We start from the raw sequence: 27,721 nt of genomic DNA on the forward strand, positions 1-27,721 counted from the left end.
GTGTTTTCTTTATAAAAACCAGTGGCTTTGTTTGATTATTAATTTTTATATTTTCTATGTTTTAGGTTTTGTTTATAATGTGCTTTTTTATTGACTGTTTGTTCCGTGTCCTCGAGTGCTCAGAAAGGCCCCTTTGTATAAATAAAAGGTATTATTATTATTAACATGGACCTGTGAAATCGAATAACATGCACTGGGTTTGTCCAAAATGCATTAAGGAAGGGTTATGCACAATTAAATGAAATGGGTTCGCCCACAAATTTAGTGTAGTAAATGCACAGAGATGCTTAGAGGCGCAGCACCGATGTTTATGAAATATAAAATATTTAATTTCAAAAACTGTGTAATGATTTGATGTAGAAGCATTTATGTCTATTTGTTAAAATGTTTTTATCCTGTCCTGATCCATCTGCATCCAGCCCTGCAAGCAGGCCCCCGATCTTACAGGGAAGACTTGTGAGTTGGTGGCAGGACTGGCACTCCAGCCATTGTTAAAAAACCTCCCACTGTCCCAGTGTGGTGCTGATGTTTTACCCGCTGCAATTAGGTCCCAATGCAGGTGGCTTGTCATGTGGTGGGTGCGGTGCAACGAGTTATCGGCACATACTTCATACCTCTCGCTCTCTGACCCCTCTCTGGTGATGAAGAGCCAAAACAAACAAATGAGTACGGCCATTATGTGTGGGCAAGAGTTAACACAGATAAACTCCCGGTCAAAAGTTTTAGTTTTTCTTCAAATGTAATCATCTGAAATGCAATGGATGACCTAAAATGGTGAAAAGGGTAAGCAGTAAACTGCCAGAGGTTAAAATTTAAAGTTTAGGTTAGACAAAAACTGATAAGTAATAATGGCATGAAAATGGCAATTAACACATGAAATCAGACAAGAGCTTTATTACCTTTACAAGTGTAGGCCTTTCATTTAGAGAAATTGCAAACAAATAAAAGTGTCCGTGAGTCTAGTGGCGTCCTACGCAATCCAAAGGTAACTGGCAACTCTGATAGGAAGAGATCTGGCAGAACCAAAGTCACCACCCAATCAGAAGACAAGTTTCTGAGGGTCCCCAGCTTGCGTAACAGACAGGCGCCTCACAGCCTAACAGCTTCAACAACAGCTTAACACTGCAGGTCGACAAAAGCAGGTGTCAGTTTGGACTGTGAAGAGGAGACTTTGTGCTGCAGGTTTGACAAGGCGAGTGGCAGGAAGAAAGCGGTTCCTTAAAGGTGATGGTCCTCAGTGTGTGACGCCAACTGTCAAACAAGGAGGAGGGCGTGTGATGGTCTGGGGTTCTTTTGCCTGAGGCAGAGTTGGTGTCTTGTTGGAGTGACTGGCACCCTGAATCAAAACGGTTACCACAGTTTGGCTTTCTTGATTTCATGAAATATTAAGACATTAAACTGCGTGCATTTCCATAAAAAACTGAAACAGGCAGGGTGTTCCAAAGCTTTTTAACGGAAGTGTACATGCTACACCAGACTTTGCAAATCGGATCATCCTAGACTTAGCTATGGATAAAAACATCAGTCCCAGTCCCTGACAGACATTAAAAGGCGTACTGTTTTGAAATCCAAAGAAGCTTATTACTTAAAAAGCGCGACATATTCCGATTTAAAGTGCTTATCAAACCAAGTGTAAATGACAAGCGTAGAAATGGCACAAACCGTACCTTCGCCGCTGCATGCAATTAGCTGCATTTTGCTGTTCCACTTACCTTCCAGTGTGCCGAAACTGGCACCAGTCCCGAACTCAGCGTGCTCCAGGCAGCCATCACCTCGGGGGTCCAACTCGCCATGTCTGAGCACGGCTGGACTCGCTCGCGTAATTAAAACGTCTCTCTACGTGCAACAGTCCAGCACTCTTCTCTGGGAGTCCATCGCACAACCCACTACGCGCTCTGTCGGCGCGATCTGATGACGATTTTGAGCGGCCGGAAGTCCCTTGGCGGACTGAGCATGTGAGCGAGTAGACTGAGCTGGCGGAAGTCTGGCGGTTGGTTTCCTAGGAGACGGGAGCCGAAGAGCGCAAAGCGGAAGTGGAGCGAGAGGGCGGGTATTTAGGACCGAAGTCCTCCTCTGATAACTTTGTTTTCTGGTGTTGCTTGGGCGAAGGTTACTGGACTACAGCGCTTCAGGTGTCGGTGTTACGATGGCTCAGCAGGGCGCGGCGCTGCAGAACTACAACAACGAATTGGTCAAATGTAAGTAACGAACGGGACGCTGTGTCGGCTGAAGGGCTCGGCCATTAAGGGACAGTTAGAGCCGCTATCCCGAGCGATTTAGACGCGTGTGCAGAAAGACTTGTCAGTGCCCCGGGGGGCTGGCCGCGAGGGTCTTTGAGCTGTATGGATGGCATCACTTTGTCAGCTGAAGCTAACCGACTAATTAAAGTGTAAAACTTAAAGGAATTCGGGGGGAAGTTTCAGTAGCGATATTACCGTAGCGTGTGGTGAGGATGGCTGTTAATTCACTCAACTTCTGAAATTCAGCAGACTACAGTGTAATGTAATGCTGTTCCCCTGGTGAAATTATTTGTGTTAATGAGCAGAGTGAAAGGCGCCATATAAAGTAGGCATTTTGCCGATGATAAGTGGCATCACCCTCCGCTGCCCTGGTAGTCGCCTTACAGTGAGCCCTCACTTGCAGACAGGTTGGCAAATTCGATATTTGATCTATGAAATAGCTTTTAAAAAGTGACCAGTAAGTGTAAACCTTGTTTTATTTGATCAGATGGTAAACCAGAAAAGGTGACAAAGAAATAAGTACATCACGCACCCAGGCTAGAAATAGAGTATTAGGCGATGCGGATTATATTGTTCCATTTATCAGGTTCACACTTGCTTAACTCAATTCGAAATGTGTGCAGAAGCCCCCATACTTTCATTCAAAGCCTTTTATTTTATCTGTTCATATTCATAATATTGTTTACTTGTCTAGCACCATCCCACGTCTCAAAGTGCTTCATAAATATTCAAAGTGCACAGTAGTGAAGGAGACCAGAAGTACATTATTACAATGGATAGAAACTGATGTCAAAGCATTAAACGCCAAATGAAATGCAAGAGTCTCAATTGGCATAAGTCACAGCCATTTGTGGAATTCATAAAAAATGTAACAATTTTCTTTATGAAGTAGATGTGCATAATAAACAAGAATGGTTGTGTCAAAGCATTTCAATTCCATTTTTCAATTTCAGGTGTAAATATTCTCAATTGTTTTAGAAATTTGTCATTTTTCACCCTCTGATAGAGGTTCACTGAGGGCTAAATCACTAGTAAAGAATCAAAGAAACATCACATAGTCTTAAACGATACCTCCACGTGCTTGTGTTTCAAATCTGTTGTTTTTAACCTTCAGGGAGTGACCCTAAGAGGGCCGGGACCACCGGTGAAGAGTCAGGTATCACAAATATGATCAAATTTGTAACCAGCAACATCAAGCTAGCATAAAATGACACTTTATGTGCTGACATTACCTATCCCTTTGTGAAAAGGAGTAACTTTTAACCCAAATATCCCACTGGGGGTGAACTCCTGGGGTCAGTTGATGTGTTGTGCACAGCTTCATGTCCTTTAGCTGAAGGCCTTGGTTTACTCTTTATTATTAAGGCGTAATTTCACGCATTAAATGTGGTTCTAAGAAAAGGCCAAATCCAGGCGGAAAGAACTCTGCACATAGACATCAAGAACAATCAAATGGCATATAATATGGAAGGGGAGTCTCCTGCCTTTTATGAGTCGGGAGGCACCGGACAAAGAAAAAAAAAAAAACTGAAGTAATTTCAAAGCATTCATAAGTCTTTATTATGGACACAATAAATGCATCCATGAGAAACAACATTCTAATATAACTCAAGAAGACCGTAAAGTGGAATCAAATACAAAGCGCTACAGTTAATTTATTGTAGAAGTATACACAGCTGATTTTCTGTACCTGCCATATCTACTGCGGTCTTCTGTCTTTGCCAGCTGAGGTTTTTACTCCGCGTTGTCTCCACTCCAAGAATTGCTGCCTTACTAGCCTTTGAACTCTATTTTAGCTGGCTAGTTATCCAGAACTCCCATCTTTGCAGCCACCGACAGAAACATTTTCCTCTTTCACTTGCTCTGCTGTTGGACAGCCCACCATTATGGGGTTGTTGGTCTTCAGGGGCTGCAGCTCATCATGGCTTTGAATTGGATGTTTCCTTTTCCTGTATGGACTATCAGCCAGGGCTTTTGAGCTCCATCAAAATGCAGCACGGAGGAACAGACCCCTGAGTACAGGGTGGTGCAGATCTAATTATGCAGATCCTGATCATCTGGATGACTTTGATTTATGCAGGGACGATTCCTGGTCGGTGCAAAGGTGATTCTTCATGTCGTCCGTGCGCACACTTCTGATGGTCTGGGATTTTTCGGGTGATTTTCTATGTAATTGGACTCAGGACTCCACGTGGTTATGGTTCTTCTCGACTTATCTGCTGCTTTCGACACAATCGACCACGACATCATGATCTCCCGACTCGAATCCTGGGCTGGTGTATCTGGCGTAGCCCTCGACTGGTTCAGGTCATATTTCTGCAACAGGACTCTCAGAGTCATGCTAGACGATTTTTCATCTGAATCAGTCCCACTCCCATGTGGGGTCCCCCAGGGTTCCATTTTAGGGCCACTACTTTTTTCAATCTACATCCTGCCTTTAGGTGCAATTTTTAGAAAACATGCAATTTCATATCACCTATATGCTGACGACTGCCAAATTTATTTCTCCCTCAAGCCAACTGACTCCACCAAACCTCTCCTCGACTGCCTATCTGACATTAAGGACTGGCTGGCTGTAAACTTCCTTCACCTGAACGATTCAAAAACCGAGGTCATTGTTTTTAGTCCCGACTGCAAACAGGCTCCACCCCTTGGCCTCGTTTCTCTTCCCATTCCAGTAACTTCGTCTGTCTCCAATCTTGGAATCAAAATGGATACGTGCCTGAAAATGGATGCTCAAGTCAACAGCACAGTAAAATCCTGCTTTTTCCATCTAAGGCGAATCGCCAAACTCCAGCCTTTTCTTTCTAACCACCTCCTGGAATCAGTAATTCATGCATTCATTACGTCCCGGCTTGACTACTCTAATTCCTGCCTTTTTGGTATCAGTAAAGCCACGCTTTCTAGACTCCAACTGGCTCAAAATGCGGCTGCAAGGCTTCTAACTGGAAGTAGCAGAATCCAACACATTTCACTGATTTTGAAAACCCTACACTGGCTGCCGGTTAGATTCAGAATCGATTTTAAGATTCTCCTCCTAACCTATAAGGCATTAAACGGTCTAGCCCCCGACTATTTGAGTGTCTTGCTCCATTGTGACAATCCCCCTCGTGTTCTTAGATCCGCAGATCAGCTGCTCCTAACCGTTCCCAAGGCACGTTTTAAAGCTCGTGGTGAAAGGGCTTTCTCCGTCTGTGCACCCAGGCTCTGGAATTCCCTGCCCTTAGTGGTTAGGCGAGCCGCTTCAGTCGCCACATTCAAATCTCGCCTAAAAACGCACTTCTTCACATTGGCTTTTAATTCTTAACCTGTTTCATTTTCCACTTGCCTTTTGCTATTTTCTCTATTTTATTTGGTCCCTTGACCTGTTTTTAGTATCTCTGTTTTAATTCTCTCTTAATGTTTATTTTTAATATTTTGCTTTTAGTCCTGCTTGTTGTAACTGTACAGCGCTTCGGTCAGTTGTAATGCTGTGTTTTTAAGCGCTCAACAAATAAATATGGTATGGTAATAAAGTTAAGTTATAGTGTAATGAAAATTGCATAATTAGATCTGGACCCGCCCCTATACATACTCCAAATCTGACCTCATCTGCAGGCAGTGAGAAACTCATTTTTGGCCAGAGGGTGCCAGCTTCTATGCCAGGACTCGGATGCCCTCTGATGAAAATACAATGAGTGGTGAACTTAGAAGCCCTGGCCTCGGGATATAGCCACAGCTATGGAACTCAAATGCAGAAGAAGGAGAAAGAACATATTAGAATACAAACAAGTAGCATGGTTTGTGACTTGTGCCGACTTGAATCCTAAGAACCTCGGCACAAAGAGACTGAATGGAGAGAGAGAGCGAGAGAGAAAGTAAAATGTTTGTGGAAGTGTAAAGGTTTTCTTGAAAAATCTGTTTTAATTTGCCTTTTAAAAATGAATGGAGTCGGTAGCTGATCTAGTCAACTGAAGGAGGCCATTTTGAAGACTGGGTGCAGCACTGATTAATTTGGGGCACAGCAGGATTGCTGCTGCTTGGAGTCTGATGTAATCCAGTGCTTCCCAACCTCGGTCCTGGGGACCCCCTCTCCTGTGGCTGCAGGTTTTTGTTCGCACCAGATTCATAATCCTTGACAACACCTCATAGCACTGATCTCATTTAATTAGCTGGGGTTTTTTTGTTTTTCTCTTATTCTACATTCAGAAAAGCACAGCAACATGATTTTTTTTTTTTCTTTGTTGATTTCATTTTATTTTGCCTTTTCTCTGTGCAGTTTTCCCTCTTCGTTGTATCTTGTTAATGACAATTAAAAACGAGCAGAGCAGACGCCCATGCAAACACACTGAATATCAATGGCTGCAATTGCTTGAACGTCAGACCCACTAATTTAGTAAATAATGGATTAATTAAACAATTAGAACAATATTGTTAAAAAGAAGCAAAAATACATTATTCCCATATAACTGCTTGGTTTTATTTATTTTATTTTTATTTATACATACATACGTACTAGTGAGCTTTACCTCCTGTGAGCTTTGCTCACCAATCCCCGGGCCTGCGCCACACGCTAGCCACTTTTCAGCTCTGCCGCTCGCCTATGGGGAAGCAGATGTACAATTTTTAAAGAGAGTTTTATTATGCATATCTAACATGTCCCATGAAATAACAATTTTACATTACAGCAGGTAATTATAGTAAAAAATTAGTAAAACGGAGTAAGTTGAAAGAAAATTATGTTTCATGTTACGTTCGAGGTGTTCGTTGTGTTATACGATTTCATTCTGTTTGGCTTTGAAATTAACACGCAAATACTTTTTAAACTTACACTTTTACTGTAAAACTTCAGTAGAAATTATTTGGAATTTAACTTTTCGTCAATATTGCTTTGAATTTTGATTCTGTGTTTGGACTTTCATCGTAACAATGCAACGTACAACTGCCTGTGTTTGAATTTCGTTTCTTTCTCTCTATTAAATAAAACCACTTTTTTGAATGTTTGTCCCTGCGATTTGTTAATTGTCTTTGTAAAAGCTATTCTAGCAGGATTTAATACGAATGGCATATCAAGATCTCCTTTGTTGTCGAATGTTATCACCTGAAGATGTACTACATTACCATTCTTTCTACAGTAATTCGACCGGTGTTAATGGTTGTAGATATTCTTTGTGATATTGTAAGTTGATGTTTTCATCTTCTCCAACTGTTTCAGCAGAGTCTACTGATGTGTATTTAACCAGTTTGCCGTGTAACCGATCGCCATTTTTGCATTCATTTGTTTGACTACACTGTTTTTCTGTGCTAGGATTGCCCGTGTACTTATTTCTTCTTTTGGTAACCTTTCGGGATGAAATTCTTCAATAAGATTTGGACATGATACATTTTCTTTAATTGGGAACTTTAAAGTGAGGAAAACATTAAAATGTATAAGTGCTGAGAGAGCAGAAAATGTGTCTGTCAAAAGCATTCACATGAATGAGAAGTGAGAGGGCCATGGGCATGGTTGAATATGATTGAGAGGAGGGCAGGACTTGGAAAAAATCTTTCAAAAACTCTCATCTCGTTGCAGGATTTTTATTTTTTATTATCCATCCTTTATCCAACCCGCTATATACTAACACAGGGTCATGGGGGTCTGCTGGAGCCAATTCCAGCCAACACAGGACACTGGGCAGGTTACCATCCCACTGCAGGGCACACACACACACCCAGGTCTCCTAACTGCGAGGCAGCAGCGCTACCCACTGTGCCACTGTAACTGCCTGCATGTTTTATTTATTATAAGAGATATTAAATAAAATATATATAATTTTTTTTTTTAAAGCCATACTTAGTGTTCTAATTTCTATGTTGTTCCCGAAAGACAGAACTTGGGGAAATAACAGTTCACTTAATGAGCAGTCCAGTTAAAAACAGAAGCTGATTGGAACAAAAACCTGCAGCCACAGGGGGTCCCCAGGACCGAGTTTGGGAAGCACTGCTGTAGTCCATCCTAAGGCCATTTATGGAGGTTTGTGTTTTTGTTTTGTTTTTTTTGTATTCAATTGCAGTTCACCTGCTGCCCCGTCTTTGCAGAGATATTAATGAATGAATTAGCAAAAGCCTTACTTCATAACATAGTAAGGATGTGAAGCAGAAATAATGCAGCTAATGATTTAACTGAACAAATAGTAAAGTCTGTTGTGCCCCCCATCCCACACCTGATTTATTGCAGCCCACCTTGAGTTGCACTTCTCCATATGTAAATGAGTGCTTTACAACAAGGCTGCTCCCTTTTGATGCTGGCACCGTAATGGCTTCCTTTTGCAGTGCCTTAATTCATCATTGGCGTGTGTGTAGTTTTCTATTTGACATGAAGATTTGTTTTTATGACTTCTCTCAGTGAGGTACACTTTTTATAAAGTTTGCTGTTTATTTAAGCGTAAGAATGATTTACAGGCTCAACATTTGTACATTTCCAACTGTGCTGGTTCTCAAACATGGTCTGCTCTGTCTTTATGATGGTGGCCTTGCTTTATGTGATGATCAAATTCATTTCCGGGTAGCTTGTTTTCTGCCCACGTCCCAGAAATGTGCCGTTAGGTGTTTTGACAACTTTAAGTTAGCCCCGGGGTGAATAAGTCTGCGTGTTCACTGGAGTACCCTGTGATGGAGTGGCACTACTTATTGAGTTGGCTCCTGCTGTGCCATCACATCCTGCCTGGATTTGTTCTGACTGCATTCAACTGGATTAAGCTGGTTGGAAAGTATGTGGATTGACGGTTGATTTAAGAGCTAAATACATTAATTAATTATAACAAACAAATACACCCCACAATTTAAAGGAAAGAGAACTTCTGACTGGGCTAAAGATGAAGAGTAGGCACAGTGACGCATTATAAAGGCGTATTGCCGTCGTTATGAAGGAGCTCCAGTACTTTCTTGACACACTTGTGATGAATGATTTGTTGGCTGAAAGTCCTCAGTGTTACGGTGTCATGGAGAGGATGTGCAGCGTTATTCATAATGGCACTCCATTGTGTCCTCCTTCTCTGCTCCACTACTACCATCTGCAGACCCGCCTGCCTTTTTAATTGGCACATTAGTTTGCAGGTCCTCTCATTTGCCATGTGCTTCACAATGCTCTTTGTTATTTATTATCTGCTAGGTCCCTTTTCCTGAGTTGACTTATTAGATTAGAATGCTTTCCAAATGGTTCCTTTTTTTTTTTTTTTTTTTTTTTTTTTTTTTACTTTGACATGCCTGGGACTCATGCCAGTAAAGGGACTTGAATATAAATATACACAGTCAAGTAAATGGACTCCAACAATAGCTGACCATCTTTCAAGTACAAGACTTGAGCTATTCAACTGCCTGCCATATTGCAGTACAAGGCTGAGACTGATTGTGCAGGGTCTCCCATTCACCCTTCGCACATTCACACATCTCGGAGTCCATCCGTTCCTTTGCTGCACGTTTACCAAAAAGCAACTGAAATATTTTTCTTTATACATTTTCTTGGAAAAGGAACGTGGGTGTGTAGTTCACCTGCTTCCTGCAACACGCTGGCTTTCCGTCTGACGTTCCTCCTGCCTCGCACCTGTTATTGCTGTGGCTCTGTACGGAGAAGAAATGATCTTAGGAAAGTGAGTGGGTTTGGGAAAACGTGCAGGAAACGCATGTACTGGAATGCAGAGGTGCTTATTTCGGACTAGCAATGCAGGGTGTGATTGAATGGGGTCTACTAAAGACATTTACCCGATTTGGCTCATGAGAATAATAAACTGCTGTCGCATCGCATCACGTCCTGGGAGCTGGAGTGTTTTCTTTCCTGTAGAGCCCATCTTAACCTGAACCAACCTTAAATGGCACACCAGTTCATTACAGGGTACCATAGTGTTGACAGACGCCAAGGGCACCAGTTTAACTAACTAACTAACATGGGGGGTACGGGAGGACACTTGAGCACCTGTACAAACTCCACACAGATACTAGGAAATGTGCCACCACTTGGGGTCCTAGTGCTCTAAGGAAGCAGCGTTGCAGTTCTGTGCCATTTATACAGGGTGACACATTAAAATGGGAACTTTTGGGGGAAAAAAAAACAATAAAAACAGAAGAAATACAACAAAAAAATTTTTATTGGCAGCAATTGAACCGCTACAACTTGCCTTTTAAGAGACGGTAATCCAAATTTATCAATGTCTGAAAATGACGTCCTGTAGATGGTGTCCTCCTGTACGTATGCATTCTTCCAATCTGCTGTTGAGGTTCTCCATTGATCGCTGCAACATCTCAGCTGGGATACCACGAATTTAGAGCAGATCCGGTCTCTTCAATGTTTTTATCGCGTGTTTCGTGCCCTAAGTTGAAAAAACGTCGGAACTCCCTCTGCGCACCTTCCAAACTATCATTGTTTTTGTAAAACATTTTTATGGCGAAAGCACGCTGTTGACCGTTCCACTGACCCACGATTACTAAACGGCGAGACTGTTTACAGCTCAAGGTCCCTGTTCCGCAGTGCTGCCAACTGTACATGGCTGCCACTACGCATTTCAAAAGTTCCCATTTTTCTGTGTCACTCTGTACTTTGGATCAAAACATAGAAGTGTAATGAAAATGCAACGTCTGTGAGAAAGGATTCATTCGTTCTGTTGAAGATCTCTGCCATTTATTTAAATTGATTTGAAACACTTCAGGTATTAACCTTTGTGTTCAGTTGTTCAGTTTACAGAACAAATTCTAGGTAAGTTGCACATTTCAGATGAAAGCGAGCTTCGCTGTGCTGCCTGTTTATGGAGAGACTCCCCATCTTGTGAAGTGTTTATTTAGACAAGACTCCGTCATTCAGCCTCATGCACTGATCAGTCCTGGTCATTCATAGCGATTTTATGAACTTGTAGTAGGCAGCGGCTGCCCTGCCTTTGAATTGCTCCGTATGACCACTGGAGTACTGCTGTAATGTGCCTTCAGGTTATTCAGATTTAGAATTCGTAGGGAAAAACTGCCATTTTAGAATGCGTGTCTTGTGACCCCCACATATACAATCAAATACATTGCAGCAGTTCCAGGCATTAATCGATAAACCTGTCATATTGTCAAAGTTTCCCATTGAATATATTAAAAGTATAAAGTCGTTTGTTTTTTTTTTTTGGACCCGAGGCATTTTCTTGGAACCTTTTTCTTTTTCCTGCAGGGTCGGTACAGTAAGTAAGAACGGAGTATAAACTGGCACAGGGAAGGAAAGTCACCAGCCTGTTGCCCACCACACCAACTTCTACTGAGCCAGTGAAGTTGAGACTAGGACTGTGGGTGAAGTTGGGCAGCTATGGCATAAACGCACATCTGGACCGTGAGATGTGAAAGAAATGTTTTTATTTTTTATTTTTCTAGAGTTATTTTTTATATAACTTAGATATCCATTTTTATATATGCTGTATATATAAAGAGAGAACTTTATCTCTCCTGAAGGGGCCTGAGTTACCTCGAAAGCTTGCATATTGTAATTTTTTTTTTCTTCTTCTTCCGGCTGCTCCCGTTAGGGTTGTCACAGCGGATCATCTCCTTCCATATCCTCCTGTCCTCATCATCTTGTTCTGTCATACCCGTCACCTGCATGTCCTCTCTCACCACATCCATACACCTTCTCTTAGGCCTTCCTCTTCCCTGGCAGCGCTATCGTTAGTACCCTTCTCCCAATATACCCAGCATCTTCTCTGCATGTCCAAACCAACGCAATCTCGCCTCTCTGACTTTGTCACCAAACCATTCAACTTGAGCTGACCCTCTAATGTCCTCATTTCTAATCCTCTCCATCCTCGTCACACCCAATGCAAATCTTCACATCTTTAACTCTGCCACCTCCAGCTTTGTCTCCTGTGCCACCGTCTCCAACCCATATAACACAGCTGGTCTCGCTACTATCCTGAAGACCTTCCCTGTCACTCATGCTGATACCCGCCTGTCACAAGTCACTCCTGTCACTCTTTTCCACCCTGCCTGCACTCTCGTCTTCTTTCCCCATTACTCTGCACTGTTGATCCCAAGTATTTAAACTCCTCCACCTTCGCCAACTCTACTCCCCTCATCCTCACCATTCTACTGACCTCCCTCTCATTCACACACATGGATTCTGTCCTGGTGGTCCTACTGACCTTCATTCCTCTTATCTCCACTGCTCCAGGGTCTCCTCAACCTGCAGATCACAGTGTCATCAGCAAACATCACAGTCCACAGGGACTCCTGTCTAATCTCGTCTGTCAGCCTGTCCATCACCATTGTGATTAAGAAAGGACTCGGAGCCGATCCCTGATGTAATCCCACCTCCGTCACTCCTACCACAGACCTCACCACGGTCACACTACCCTCGTTCATATCCTGTGCCACTCTTACGTACTTCTCTGCCACTCCTGACTTCCTCATACAATACCACAGCTCCTCTCAGTCACCCTGTCATTTGCTTTCTCAGGTCCACAAAGACGCAATGCAACTCCTTCTGTTCTTCTCTTAACTTCTCCATCAACATCCTCGGAGCAAACATCACATCCGTGGTGCTCTTTCTTGGCATGAAACCATCCTGCTGCTCACTGATCATCACCTCACTTCTTATCTGAACTTCCACTTCTCTTTCCCATAACTTCATGCTGTGGCCCATCAGTTTTATCCCCCTGTAGTTACTGCAGTCCTGCACATCCCCCTTATTCTTAAATATCGGCCCACCAGTCCACTTCTTCTCCACTCCTCCTCCGGCATCCTGTCACTTAAAAGGGGTCATTTTGCTTGACTTCTAACTTTACCCTGAGGGGGAAATTTGACTTTTCACAGAAGCTAAGCAAGTAACTAAGTAAATCAATAAACACAGTTTGATCTGAACACACCAGATAAAGCAAGAAAATTTAAAAAGAAGTAAAATGTCTGACTTGTCAGTCCCAGACCCAGTGAGGTGCTATAAAGACGTGTTGCTATTGGTGTAGAGGAGCCTCAGCCCCAACTGTTTGCTGAATAATTCATTGGCTGAAAGTCCTCCATGTTGGTGTGTCATGGACAGGATGTGCGGCGTTGTTTTCCAGCTGTTACTGTGCTGCATGTCATGGCTGTCTATTCCAGTGCAACAAAAATGACTTGAAGGTCTCCGCACCGAGCCTAAGCAGATTTGACCACAATGCCTGAAATTGCATGCACATGTTGTCGGACACGGGTGCAAGTGCAACTGATACGCTAGCAGCACAGGGCCTCAAATGAACAAGAGAACATATGGATAGTCCACAGAAAGGGTCGGCGTGACTGCCATTGAAGTGACGGTTGGGACACTGCAGGGGATTCAGAAGGTGGTCAGACCTCTTTTAAGTGTTGTAGGTTTCATTTTAAATTGATACATTTGTCATTCTTGCCCATCCGTCTACACTCGGTAACCCCTTGAATGACAAAGTGAAAAGAGGCTTTCAGAAAGGTTTGAAAATGACAAAACATTACACACATAATATTATCACTATGCATTCAAAATTGAAATCTCGGCTTTAATAGGAGCCCTGGGTTTGACGCTAATCTGCATCCAGCCCTGCAAGTAGGCCCTCCAACCTGTAGGGGGATAAACCTGGGGGTTGGTGGCAGGATTGGCACTCCAACCACCATAAAAAAAAAAAAACCCTCCCAGTGTTCTATTTCACCTGAACTCGTGTGGTGCCAAGGTGTCACCCGTCGCATGGCTGCACTCAAGTCCTAATCTGGGATCCTGAGTTGGTTTGTCATGCGGTGGGTGCAGCAATGCCCTTAATCCGCAGCGCCCGCTCCTAACCTCTCCCTCTCTCTTTAATAGGGGACGTCGTGTGCAGGAAACCTCGGAGATGTGTTTTTTGTTGTTGTTTAGGCGTATTCTTGAGCTACATTAGCTTTTATGCAGTTTTGTTTTAATTTATAACTTCAACGAGTGGGAGGTGAGGGCAGATGAAGCAACATCCACTTGCTAATTGCTGTAGCAAAACTGCTGAGCAGATGGAAATCAAGTGAAGTGCGAGGGCAGCTTGCCGAAAGAGATTGGCATCAAGAAGTGCGTTCTCGTTCAAACTGCACTGCTTTCCCTTAAATGAGTGGAGCCCACGTAGTGTCATCACATTTAAGGGCCAACATGGCCAGGTAGCATTTATGTTAATCGGGGTCGGAGCACGCAGCTTCTAAAAGTTCTGATTGTGCCAACTCAAAGGAGATGTAATTACCAACATGTCAGTGTACTTATAAATTATATAGTACATTTTAAACAACATGGGGACGCTGTGGCCAAAGTGATTTACAAGAAAAGAAGAAAAAACACACAACATAAATACAAATAAAATACTGTAAATAATAAATGGAAGTAAGATTACATAATCACGAAGAGGAAACCGTCAGTATTACTGAAGGTCACGGAAGGCAAGTGAATAGAAATGAGTCTTTAATCTCGTTTTGAATTGTCGACGACTCCTTTATGTGACGAGGTAACGAGATCCACAGGCGAGGAGCAGCAGCTGCACAAGTCCTGTCTGTCCCCCTTAGTTTGACACTCGGTACGAGGGACAACAAGAGACAAGTGACCAGAAGATCTAAGCACTCTAGATGGCTGGTGTAAAGCACACAATTCAGATAAATAGGCAGCAGTGAGCCCATGTGAAGATTTAAAAACTAGCAACCAGATTTTAAAATCCATTTGAAAACTGGCAGGCAGCCAGTGGTAAAAGAAACTAAAATAGGAGAAACAGAGTCCGACTTTCTTGCCCCAACCAGGAAGCGAGCGGCAGCGTTCTGGACCAACTGTAACCTGCGGATCAGAGATTTTTCTTAATCCCAGAATACAGCGAGTTGCAGTAATCGAGGTGAGAGAAGATTAAAAGCAGGAGTAGCTTTCCCAACATCCCTACTTCTTCCCAGTACCCAAGTGCAGAGCACAACCTCGGCCTGTGAACTAAAAGTGGCGCCCTTCTTAAAGGAAAGTGCTAGAAGTCCACAGAACAGTTTCTGCAGGGCCGGCATTTAGTCATCGTGTGGGTCTGGAAACTGTCATTTAGTGAGTTATAGCGCCCTCGTGTGTATGGCTTGTGTTACAGCTGATCAGTCAAGTTATGGTCATGTACATAGTGCAGGGGTGTTTCTGCTTGAACAGGTTGGCAAACATGCAATAAATTAAAATATCCTTGGCATGCTTTATAGAGTATGTATTGTATACTTGTATGTACTGGTTTATATGTCACCGTATTTTTTCATTATCATCTTCACCAACCTCACAACTAGGAACTGTGCAGAAAGGGAAGGCTGATAAAGACTGGGCACGACGGCTGACGTTTCTAATAATCTTGTTTGCCTTTCTAAGGCGGTGAGTGTTGTGTTTGTCCTGAATAGAAAGTGGCGGGGTGCCAGTCACATTCTGTGCCACCTTCATCGACCTCTTCAGAGCTTTACATTCAGGATGTGATCAGGCCAGTAAGAATGGACTCCACTGGGCACCTGTAGAAGCTCATGGGCAGAGACGGGGAAATGCAAGCTGCCTTTGGACGTCTGTGGATGTAAAGGTGCTGGTGAGTCTTTCTGACCAGAGGGTGAATGTGTTGTGCCCACTTCAGTTCATCAGTGACAGTCACTCAATGAAATTTTAAACCTACTCCCCCTTTCAACAGCATCCTCTGGGGTGTACAGTAGATGTCACTGTTGTCTGCTTTCTGAAGTCTGTGCCCATTGCCTTTTGGTTTAAGGGTTAGATTGGGGAGGGCTGCAGGTTTTCATTCTAACCATCTTCTTAATTAGTGACCAATTTTAGCTGCTAATTAACTTTTTACCTTCGTTTTAATTAACTTGACTCCACCCACTTAGTTTCTTGTTCCTTAATTAGCAGCCAAACAATAGTGAGACCCAAAACGAGGTGCCACATGAGCAGCTCGCCTGTGCCCATCTCACAATATCTGAGAATAGAAAAAAGGTGACGTCTCAGTAAGGCTGATCTCTCAGGTCACCAAAATGGTGGTCTTAGAAAACAACAGAAAATCAGCAGTTCTGGAAATGTCTGCTGTGGCAGAATGAGAGCAGCAACAAGCCGTGGAATTAAATAATGAGTTTAATTAACAGCAAAAATCGGCTTCTCATTAAGAGATTGGTTGGAGTGAAATCCCTGTTGGCTCGTTTCGCATCTTATTTCTGTTTGGCTGCCATTTAATGAGGAAAAAGAATCAATTGAGAGGACTAAATCCTTAATAACGGAAGGGAAAAGGAGTTCATTAGCAGTGAAAACTGATTAGGAAAAGGGTGAGAATGACAACCTGCAGCCACTGCGGCCCACCAGGCCCAGAGTTTGACACCCCTGGGTTTGATTCTTGTCCTGGCACCACTGTGTTGGCAGTAATTATGGTGACTCGACAGCCCTACTCTGATGTTCATTTTCAGCTATTAAGCAAGTGCCAATTTGGCAACTGCAGATTTGTGGGCTCAGATTTTCTGTTGGCAGAAGTACATAAGCCATGTACAGGGTGGTCCAGATCTAATTATGCCAATCCAGATCGTCTGGATAACTTTGATTTATGAGGGGACGATTCCAGTTCGGCGTGAAGATGATTCTTCATGTCGTCGGTTCGCACACTTCTCGATGGTCCGGGATTTTTCGGGTAATAAATTTAATAACTTATAGCGTGATGAAAATTGCATAATTAGATCTGAACCACCCCATAGATGTTGGTTGTGCCACACGACCAGCTGCACCGATCCTACATTTCAGATGGAAGTTCATAGCTGGATTGCTTGTGTGCCCGGCTGGTCAGTCCCACTCCTGTTTCAATAGGCGATGAAGAGCGGCCCAGCATTTTGTGTGCTGCTCTCTGATTGAACGTGGAGTTGAAGCTGTGTGGTGTTTCTCCACTTATGTCAATGCTGGGCTGGTTTAGAGAGAAGTCCAAGAACTGGATGTGTGTCCTCCTGTGTCCACCGAGCAGCTGATCATCTCTGGCTCTGACTGTCTGAAACGGCAGTGAAGACTTCTCACAATGGTGGGTCACAGAGAGCGCCAAGTAAAAGGTAGAAAAGAAGACACCCGAGTGTTTAATCCGAAGAGGCAGAGCGTCCTTCAGGTTTCAGATTTCTGGGACGGTGGATGTTATTCTGAGATGCTTTCCAAGTGCGGCTCACAGATGTCCGAGTGTTTTATGTACACTTGAGCCCAAACGCAGCTGTACTCCGTGTGACATGTGGCCATTAGCACTGCACCCTCCGTGACCAGCAGAACTTCTGCCTTTACAGTCGCCATGCCACTGTTGGTGGAGGTTGGTCACATGATTTGTAGCGTAGCGCTCCACTGATGCAGACCTTTCCTCTCGTGTCCCTTGACCTTTTCATGTTCGTTTCGGCTGCAGCCCTTCATTTATAATGTGAGGCCGTTGAAAAGAAGTGTTCTGAGATTTTGTTGGTTGGTAAGGTTTTGAAACTCCCTCACGACTGGATTTGTGATTGGCACGTACAAGTATGACCCTCGCTGGGCCCTGAACACATGGCAGTAATGACCTTCTGGATGGGCACTGAAGTGAGTGGCATCATCTTGTATGCTGTCGCTGCTCTCCCCGTGCAGGAGTGTGTTGTTACTCAATAGATGGTGTGGCGGACGGCTGGGCACCCCTGTGATGGAAGGACCAGGGGAGAGGGCACATTCGGGGTACTACCTCCCCCGGCTCACAGTTTCACGGGTTTGAAGCTTAGAAGCTCAACCCTGCTGGGTACAGGGGGTGCCTGGGCAATGGCTGATTCCTGGGTTGCAGCACTTCTGCCACACCCGGACGTGTTCCTGGAAGAAGAATTGGGAGCTCCTGGCGCACTTCTGGGTGCCCCATAAAAGGGGCCAGAGTCGGGAGGAGTGGAAGTGGCAAAGAAGGAAAAGGGACTGTGCTGGGCTTTGCCCTGTGAGCATGGTGTGCTGGGAACTAAAAAATAAAGCGTGTGGCGTTTCTGCCTGTCTGTGTCGGGTTAGGGCGGCTGTACGCACCCTGGTGGTCCACAAAACGATTCTGAAAAATTCGACATGTAGGAAAAAAGGGGCGCAGGAGGTTGGAATATTATGGGGTCGTCCTGATTTCTCAACCTAAAGAGGTTCTCGGCGGGTCCTGAAGACGTCCTGAGGAATCCTTAAGGTAATAATCAGTAAATGTTTTAAACCTGCTGATGCCATGGACTGGAGGGTGAAGTCCATTTGCTCTCGGGTCACACAGAGAAGCAGTGAAAGGTTGTTGATCTCGTCCATCATTTGTCCAACATGAATGCCATCCTCAACAGCCCACCGGTTTGGTGCTTTTTTAAATTGTGTACTGAGTGATGAGGTGGTCTGTCAGGGTCAGCTGAAGAGCTAATGGTGTTCAGTGGACAGGCAGCCACACACATTGCCCTCCAGCTCGTCCTCTACAAAGGGTCCCATCACACAGCAACGTCAAATTCCAAAGAGCAGTAGGCAGCTGCTGTAAAAACAACATGGACGCTTGAGCCACCGCAGGAATCTGCAAGGAAAGGGACCTGCCATTATAATGACAACTCTGTGCCCGGCCACCCCTGTCTGTCTGTCTGTCTGTCTCTTATTGAGCACTCTGATTAGAGCCTCTCCTTGTCTTGCAGGTATTGAAGAGTTGTGTTCAAAGCGGGACGACATTAACAAGCAGATTTTAAGGGAAGAGGAGGAAAAAGTGAAGCTGCAGAACGACATTCGCATTCTGACCGAGAAACTCAGCCGAGTCAATGAGAGCCTGGCACGGAAGCTTGCAGCACGTAACGATTTTGACCGCACGATCGCAGAGACGGAGGCTGCTTACATGAAGGTCAGGAGAGTGCCCTTGTGCCAGTTTTAGCGTTAACTGACCTTTTTCCTTCCTTGTGTTCAGGTCTTGTGTTGTTTTCTATTCATGCTGTAGCCTTCCTGTCTTCACCAAGCCATTTAGATGAAGGGTGAGTGGACAGTATTGGCGACAGGGTGCCATTCGTAACCACACATTCAAATGTTTAGATGTGTTGTCACTTGCTCAGGAGTGGCATTAATCGGAGGAATATAAATTACAAAGTCTCAGTTTACTAAAATGAATATCCAGATAGCCGAGCGCTCACAAGAACCGTATTCTGTTTCTGTACCCAACGTCCCCTCGCTGATGTGCTTGGTCCAGCATTGCATTATGTTTGTACCATCAGCAGTGCTTTTGGCTCCATGGCATATTGACACTTGAAACACACAGTTGCTGCCTTTTCATGCCATCTTTGAGATGTTTGAAACAACTAATGGAATACGATGCCAAGGACCGATGTCGCAAGCTGTGAAAGCCCATGGACGCATGTCCAGCAGATGTGATTTGAGATATTGGAACACTCGCCACACAATCTTAAAGCACTGGCACACCACCATCTATTAAGTTACCCCTCATTGTTTGTAAAGAATGGCAAGAAAATTTAGAATCTCCTGAGATCTCATGTTTGATGTTCAGTGTGGGTCCCCAATGAGGCCACCCATTGGATCACAAACAAACAAAACGTAATCTCTAAATTATGACTCGTGTCGCATAATGCAAAGCTCGGGTTTCTAGTTGTATACTCCAGTATCCAACCCGCTATATCCTAACTACAGGGTCAATGCTAGCCAACACAGGGCGCAAGGCAGGAAACAAACCCCGGGCAGGGCGCCAGCCCACCACAGGGCACACACTAGGGACAATTTAGGATCGCCAATGCACCTAACCTGCATGTCTTTGGACTGTGGGAGGAAACCGGAGCAGACACGAGGAGAACAAGCAAACTCCACACAGGGAGGACCGGGGAAGCGAACCCGGGTCTCCTAACTGCAGTGCTACCCACTGCGCCACCGTGCCGCCCTAGTTGTATACTTCCAATGTTAAATGAACCACTTCCAGAAAATTCTTTCATGCACAACAGTGGAGTTGGTGCAAACGAGATGAAGGTTTGAGTGAAGACCCACGACCCCCAGTTAACGTAGGCCTTGCTTTCAGACTCGCTCGCCCTCGAATGTAACTCATTGATGTGTAAGTTAATATCTATAGAGGGTTTAGGCGGACTGGCATCACTAAATCGAGCAGAAGATCATTTTGGGTGGATCTGCGTCGCCAGTTCTATGTAAGGCAGCGGGGCACACACCGTGTATTGTGTGATGTTATTGTGGTGACTTTAAGAGTCCTTGCATGGCGTTGTGAACGCCTTGGCAGCTAAATACGAGTTAACTTGTGTTGGGTGATCTGTTAACCGGATGCCTCGTGAACCATCTGCAGGGCTGTAGAGCGAACTACGAGCTTATTAATGAGTAGTGAATGTAAACGGAGGGCAGTGGGCTTCTGAAATAAGGAGCATGAAAAATTGGCATCTTCTTGTATAAAATACGCCAGCCTGGCTGTTTGTCTGTCCAGGATTTTAAATCGCCTGTTGCTCGCAACCCGTTTGAACCATTGACCTGAAATTAGGTCCACATATACTACATGACGTCTACTGTCCGCTTTCAGGGTGATGATTTTTATTATAGAATCAACTCTCGGTAGGGATGAGAACGGCGTCCATAGGCCTGCACCGCACGACTGCCGTTCTCATTCCTACCACCTTCACCGTCACTTCCCCTACCTCTTCATATCGTTAATCATTCTTGAGGCAGATTGAAGACTTAAGTGCCAGCTTAAGTGAAAAATGAAAGAAAACATGCTTAGTAATTTCAACACAAAACCGGACTTAATCAATTTTAACACGGAAAGAACGAAGAGAAGAAGTGGGCCGCTAGGGTGGAGAAAAGATGAGCTGCTCGGGGAAACAACCTCTGAGCAAATGAGTGGTAAACGTACAGAGAAAGAAAGACCAGTGGATTGACCGCATGATGTGTTACTGGTAGGTAAAGACGCGAGAGACGTTCGATTTCCGCACTTTTACATTTTAGTTGGAAACAGGAGTAGGAATTGGCCGTGTCTGAGCGTGTCCTACACGGCCCCCTTCGTTTGAGATGCGGTTTTCCCAGCGTCGTACCCACTTTTTAATGCCCAGTTCCTACTCCAAACACCGTTTCCAACAAAAATATATAAAGTATAAAGTGCGGAATCTTTTTGAATGTCCCTCATAGATTTGAAAATGAAAAAATATGAAATTCATGCACATTATCATTAAAATAAAATACAGATGTTTAATAAATTAGTGTGAATACAATTTAAAAAAAAAAAAAACTGACGGCTGACGGCAAAAAATCCTGTTTTGTAAAGAAAAGTTACGCGATGGAGAAAAATGGTTTTCACTCTTCAATTCAGTGCCCAAAAATGTATAAAACTCGCAGAAAATAATCCAAACCACGTTGTTTTTGTGTTCTCGACGTTCTGTTTCTTTACTTGCTTTGTCATATCGGCTCATACAACATATGAGGGGCATTCAGAATGTGTCCGCACCTTATTTGTTAAGAAGCAGTAACGGCACACGCACTGCTCTAACGGGAACGTGCAGGGAATCCGCTTGACTTGACCATTCCTAGTCTTCATCCTCTCTCTTCCTCGGTACGTTGACCACTCGTTTGCTCCGAGGTTGATGCGCTCGCCGCTTCCTGAGCAGCTCTTCTTTTCTCCACCCTAGCGGCCCGCTGCCCCTCTTCTTCTGTTGCCATCTTCGTGTTAAATTGATGAAGTCCGTGTTTGTGTTGCGATTACTTAGTACGTTTTCTTTAATTTTTCACTTAAGTCTTCAATCTGCCTCAAGAATGATTTAAGATATGAAGAGGTAGGGGAAGGGACGGTGAAGGTGGCAGGGATGGGAATGGCACCCGTACACATGTGCCACACAACCACCCTGCTGGCTGCTGCGGAGAGTTGATTCTACAGTAAAATAAAAAGAGGAATAACCTTGGAGGTCAATCATCACCCCGAAAGCGGACAGTGGACGTCACGTAGTACATGTGGACCAAATGTCAGGTCGATGGTTCAAACAGTTTGCAAGCCACAGGCGATTTTAAAATCCTGGACCGCCACAGTAGCGTATTTTTATGTAAAGATTTCAAAAACGGATGATCGCACTTTTCCACACAGCCCCCTTTGTTTGCGATGCAATGTTCCCAGCAGCATACTGACTTTTTAATGCCCAGTTACTACTCTTCCCTCCCGTCTTCACCATTCCCAGCGAGAATATAAAGGTGCAGAAACATTTTGAACGTCCCTCGTAAATCCTGTATAACATGATGATCATTCCTACGACACGGTCGTCATGTTTCTGTACAGAAATGGAAACACATTATTTAAGATGCCTTATTTCTTTATTTTTAAAGATGCCTAATTTAAAATCAGGAGCTACATTACAGAATCCCCAGGTAAGTGAGAGTCATGTGACTCGTTCATAGGTGTCGCCCTAACCCACGGAACGAGAATTGCGCAGCTGGCTCTCGGTTTAATGATTCCGCTTAAGCTCTAAAGCCAATCCAATCCCGATACATGCACAGTCCAGTCAACGAGCCGTCTTTTAAAAAGATCGAAGTGTGTGCTAAAGTGAAGTTGAACCCAAAGAATTGTTAGAAATGAGAATAATAATATTTTTACAAGGTTCAGTTTTGTGGGACTAATTTGTTGAAGGTACTAATTAACACAAACGTATTAGTTTTAATATTGTGTAAAACCTTTCCATATAACAAATTGTTCCAAACATTAAATACGTTTTAGCGTATTGTGTGAAGAATGAATCGTCGGTGACGGAGTTTTCATTTGCTAATACTGATGTAGTTTGAACTCCAGAGCATCCTTAGTGACGCGAGTCGAGGCTCCCGATTCCGGCCGTTGGTGCTCACGAGTTTTAAACCTCCACCAGCGTCCACGTAACGAACGACGGCTCCTCGGCATCGACTTGTTGATGCTTGTAATCGATTTCACAGAGCAGTTGTTGCAAGTCGCCCATCACTACCCGTGTGCACAAAGCTGTTCTCGCACGGCGGCCATGGACAGCAAATTTTCTATTCCATGTGCCAACTGTGAAGTAACTCAGATGATCTTCTTCTTCTTCTTTTGAGGAATTGTGAGGTTTGTTCACTAAAACTGCCCTCACTGTATCGGGTATATTAAAATAACAACACTAGATTTGAGGTTGGCATCAAGAATACAGGGCAGTCAACATGTTAATAGGACTCTGCTTTCTGGGCAGACTGTCCGTAGCGGTGGTGCTGTTTGCACTTGAATGCCAGATGCCCTGCCCTCTTAACTTAAGGCCGTGTTGACATTTCACGTGCCTTGTGGGCGCAGTTTCTTTGCAGGCTGAGCTAATATTTACAGCAGAGTTAAGAAATGGAAGTAAAAGGCTGATGGCTGAAGCTGATAAAGCTCACGGCTTTCCCTTTTCATAACATCGGCGCCGCTCCATTGTGCTGGTGACCTGTGTAACCCAGTGACGTTCTACAAGCCACCCCTGATTTTTCTAACTCGTACGAGAACATTTCTGTTTGGTGCCACCCTAGTGGTCGTCAGATTAAAGATGAGTGATGGACGAAGTGACACCGGTGTGGCTTTGGCACTCCTGCTCTGCCCAGAACACTCTCACTGTTTCCTGGTAATGTCACCCATTAGCATTAACATTAATGGACGCCTCATTAGAGAAGTGCTGACTGGGCAGGGTGAAGGTGCGGTTTGTCTTCCAATGATTTATTTAAGCGAGGCGGCCTCCTCTCCCTGGGTCATTTGCTGATTCAGTGCGGCAGGCGACTGTTATTCCTTTTTGCCTCGAGGTGTAAATATCCGGGCCTGCTGTCGACTGTAACTGTGGTCTTTGCACAGGGCAGGAGGTCATCTACAGTTTTAATTAAAATGGGAGACTCTGACCTGCGACCTTCTCCTCCTGAATTTTAATGAGCTTTGTTTTCACACATCTTCATAAATGTTTACAGACGGGCACCATTTTTAAGTGGTAAGCATAAACGGCAAAAGAGGGGGTAGGGGACCAAAAAAAAAAAATACCCAAATTACCCAGGAACACCACCACCTGCCGGAGATTAGTGACCAGCGCGACGCTACTTCAGCATCTTAAATGTCGGAGTAAATCTAGTCTTTAAATAAAGGCCATGACCCCCTGGACATCTGTGTGACCTTACTGGCTTGAATGCCTCCTCTCAACATGGACTTACTGGATCCAACAGACCACCAGTAGGGTGGGATAAAACTGAAACGGAACTGAAAAGTAAAACATGGGGCACGAATAGGGGGGCTCTTCTGAGCAAAGGCACACCAGGCCGCACAGGGCACTCCTTACACCAGCATGTTCGAGAAACTTGAACTGGCAGCTCACCAGTTGCTCTTTATAGCTCCTTTCCCAACAAACACCATTCCAAGATCATTTACACAAGAATGCAAGGTAACAAGTTGGCACTCAAGTACTGGGCATGCATGTGGAAATGAGAACGGTGGCACTTGAAATGCCAGGTGAGGGAGGAGAGGAGCTTTTACTGCATTGGACGAAGGTCCCCCCTGAGCTGTGAGGGTTTGTTTCTGTTAACTTCATTTTTGTTTTTTTTTTTTTGGTTCAGAATAATACAAATTACAGTTGTGTGAAAAAGTAAGTACACCCCATGAGATGTTGTTTCCATATGTGGGCATTTCAAGATTTGATCTTCATTGAAATCCTAATTCTAGATCACCGTGACATCATAAACCTCCTGAGCCGTTTTACATTTTATAGTTAGTTAATTGTATCATTTTAATGAACCAACTGCATGCGGAAAAAGGAAGTCCACCCATCCAGCTCTCGCTACCTCAAACTTGAATCGGGTGCAGATGATTACAGCAGGGGTCCTGGAGGGCCGCAGTGAAGGCAGGTTTTCATTCTCACCCTTTTCTTAATCAGTGACCTGTTTTGGCTGCTAATTCACTTCTTTGGAATTCATTTTCATTGACTTGCTGCTGAAGACTCGGACCCCTTAATTGTTTAATTAGCAGCCAAACAAGAACGAGATACAAAATGAGCCAAAACTACTGGTGACCATCATCCAGTATCTGAAAATAAAGAATGGTGAAGGTCTCGGGAATGTCATTTGCTCCGGTCCTCCGTGCTCTTAGAAAAGAGAAAATCTAACAATTTAAAAAATGTCTGCTGTTGCACAAAGAATTAAAGAACGAGGTTTAATTAAACGTCAAGACTCGGCGCCTAATGAAGCAACTGGTTGGAGTTTGAGGCCCTGAGTTGGGTGGTCTTCTGTTGGCTCCCTCACTTCACATTCCATTTCTGTTTAAGGAAAGAAACGAAGCAACTCGGAGGAACAAACTTAAAAAAAAAAAAAAAGTCCATGAAAATGAATTCCAAAGAAGTGAATTAGCAGCCAAAACAGGTCACTGATTAAGAAAAGGGTGAGAATGAAAACCTGCAGCCACTGCGGCCCTCCAGGACCGGAGTTGGCGACCCCTGGATTAGAACCTCGTGAGAGACGATCTTGTCTGTCTGTCCGTCTCTAAACGTCTCATTTAAACCTCGGATGGCGAGTTTGGTTTGCTGTTTCGTGTTGAAGTGTGTGATCTCGCCTGGACTGAAAGAGCTCCCCGAGGCCTTCTGAAAGAACGTTCTAGATGCCTAGCATTCTTTAAAAAACAAGAAGGCATCTCCAAATCGGAAATCGATCATCTTCAAGTGGAGAGGATTTCAAACACGTGCCAGTTTGTCTTGCCCAGCGTGCAGCAGTAAGTTCAGCCTAAGAACCGAAAGCAAGATGCCATAAAGGAGCGCAGTTCATCCCGGGCCCCAGAGGTCGCTCCTGGCCACGGCTCATGTCAAAGTGCTGGAGTCTACCATTACAGGGCGGCTGCACAGAGTAGATCTACATGGGAGCTTTAGCTGGACGTGAGGGCAATGCTAAAGTCTGACCAGGGTGGTGAAGTCCAGTCCTGGAGGGCCACATTGGCTGCAGGTTTTCATTCTCACCATCTTCTTAATTAGTGACCAGTTTTTGCTGCTGATTACTTCTTTTAATTCACTTGACTCAGGCCCCATAGTTCGTTCTTTTTCTTTAATTAGCAGCCCAACAATAATGAGACACAAAACAAGCCACCACCTGACCAGCTCCCCTGTGCCCATCACACGATATCTGACATTAAAGAGAGGTGGTGGTCTCGGTAAGGCTGATCTCTCAGGTCACCAAAACATCTTGACGGTGCTCTTAGAAAGAACAGACAGATTTCAAAATGTGTGCTGTGGCAGAATGAGAGCAGCAACAAGCCATGGGATTAAAGAACGGCTTTAATTAACCGCGAGAATCGGCTTCTCGTTAAGAAACTGGTTGGAGTTTGAAGCCCCAGTTTAGCTGCTCATCTGCCGACTTGTTGGCTGTCATTTAATGCAGAAAGGAATCAATTCAGAGGACTGAACTCTTCTAACCGTGCCATTAAAGTGATGGGGGAGAGTTCATGGGCAGTGAAAACTGGGCACTGATCAGGAAAAGGGTGAGAATGAAAACCTGCAGCCACTGCGACCCACCGTACTAGAAGACGCAGTTGTTAAAAACTGAAGACTACACTTGAGCAGAAGAGCCTAATGGGAACTCTTCAGCATGGTGGTGATGATGATGGTTTGGAGCTGGGCCGCTCATCACAGAATCTCCTAGAAATTCTTCCTTGTGCCAGAGAAGGCCCGAGGGTAACACGAGACCTCTGAAAAGACTGAAGCTTCATTGAAAAGTGAGCCTGACACCATCACGATCCTAAGTAGAGCAGTAAATCCACTAAGGAATGGCGGTATGGAGAGAAATAGAAGGTTCTGGAATGGCCAGGTCAAGGCCCGGGTCCGACTCCCCTCCAGACCGTTCATCTTCTGTTGCTGTGATGTTTTGTTTCCCCAAACGTTCAACCAGTTAACGTCTTCTGAACAAAAAGCCGCTCCACCCGTACACGCAGACAAAGTGCTGGGCATGAAAGACAACCCTCTGAGGTCTACACGGCAGAGAGAGGAAAAAACTCTTCAGGTCTTCTAAACGCTGACTTGAGGGGCAGTGCCAGCTAGCGGAGAGAGCCAAGGGTGGGCGACTTTTTCCACAGACAGAAATGGCGTATCTGTTCATTTTGGTGGTAATTGTTACAGACGACCCCACCATTTATTCCTAAAGCACATTTTCGTACAAAGTCCGCCTCTTACTGCCCCCCCCGTACCTACAGGGTCTGTGTACGTGAAGATCAGATCTTTATGCCCACACGGTGTGCTGTGCCGTACTGGCACGACTCCCACCGTGGCCTTCCTCCTTTGTCCCAGCTAAGTGTCTCTTGTCTTCTCATCGTAGATCCTGGAGAGCTCACAGACGTTGCTGAATGTTCTGAAGAGAGAAGCGGGCACTTTAGGAAAGAGCACGGATTTACGGTGTGCCAACGTGGGCCATTCTCCCCACAAGGACTGATCTCCCTACGCATGGATTGTACCAAGGGTGCTCAAGAGACTGCTGCTGCCCGCCCGCCCGCCCACCTCCTGGCGATTAGGGGGCAATGCCTGTACATAGGTGTGTGGCAAGTTCTTATCAAGCAAAAGCAATAAAGGTTTGTACATAGTTGAGGCCGCGTCCTTTTGAGACC

At 44.5% G+C, this 27,721-nt stretch overlaps 2 protein-coding genes across 2 annotated transcripts in view; one reads left to right on the top strand and one right to left on the bottom strand.

The window, feature by feature from the left end:
* The window catches only part of anapc2 (anaphase promoting complex subunit 2), a 43,454-nt gene extending 41,537 nt beyond the window's left edge, over positions 1 to 1,917 (bottom strand). Inside the window, exon 1 of the mRNA XM_039775289.1 lies at positions 1,713 to 1,917. Within this exon, the coding sequence (XP_039631223.1) occupies positions 1,713 to 1,793 (81 nt within the window). The 5' untranslated portion in view covers positions 1,794 to 1,917. The remainder of the gene's footprint in view (positions 1 to 1,712) is intronic.
* A 98-nt stretch (positions 1,918 to 2,015) lies between these two features.
* Positions 2,016 to 27,699, top strand: ssna1 (Sjogren syndrome nuclear autoantigen 1). Its single transcript, XM_039775291.1, has 3 exons — positions 2,016 to 2,198; positions 18,807 to 19,006; positions 27,436 to 27,699. Exons 1-3 carry the CDS (start codon positions 2,147 to 2,149, stop codon positions 27,547 to 27,549), a joined length of 366 nt encoding a protein of 121 aa, XP_039631225.1. The 5' UTR covers positions 2,016 to 2,146; the 3' UTR covers positions 27,550 to 27,699.
* The last annotated feature ends 22 nt before the right edge of the window (positions 27,700 to 27,721 follow it).

The sequence above is a fragment of the Polypterus senegalus genome, chromosome 13 (assembly GCF_016835505.1).
Source record: "Polypterus senegalus isolate Bchr_013 chromosome 13, ASM1683550v1, whole genome shotgun sequence".
NCBI classification, from domain to species: domain Eukaryota; kingdom Metazoa; phylum Chordata; class Cladistia; order Polypteriformes; family Polypteridae; genus Polypterus; species Polypterus senegalus.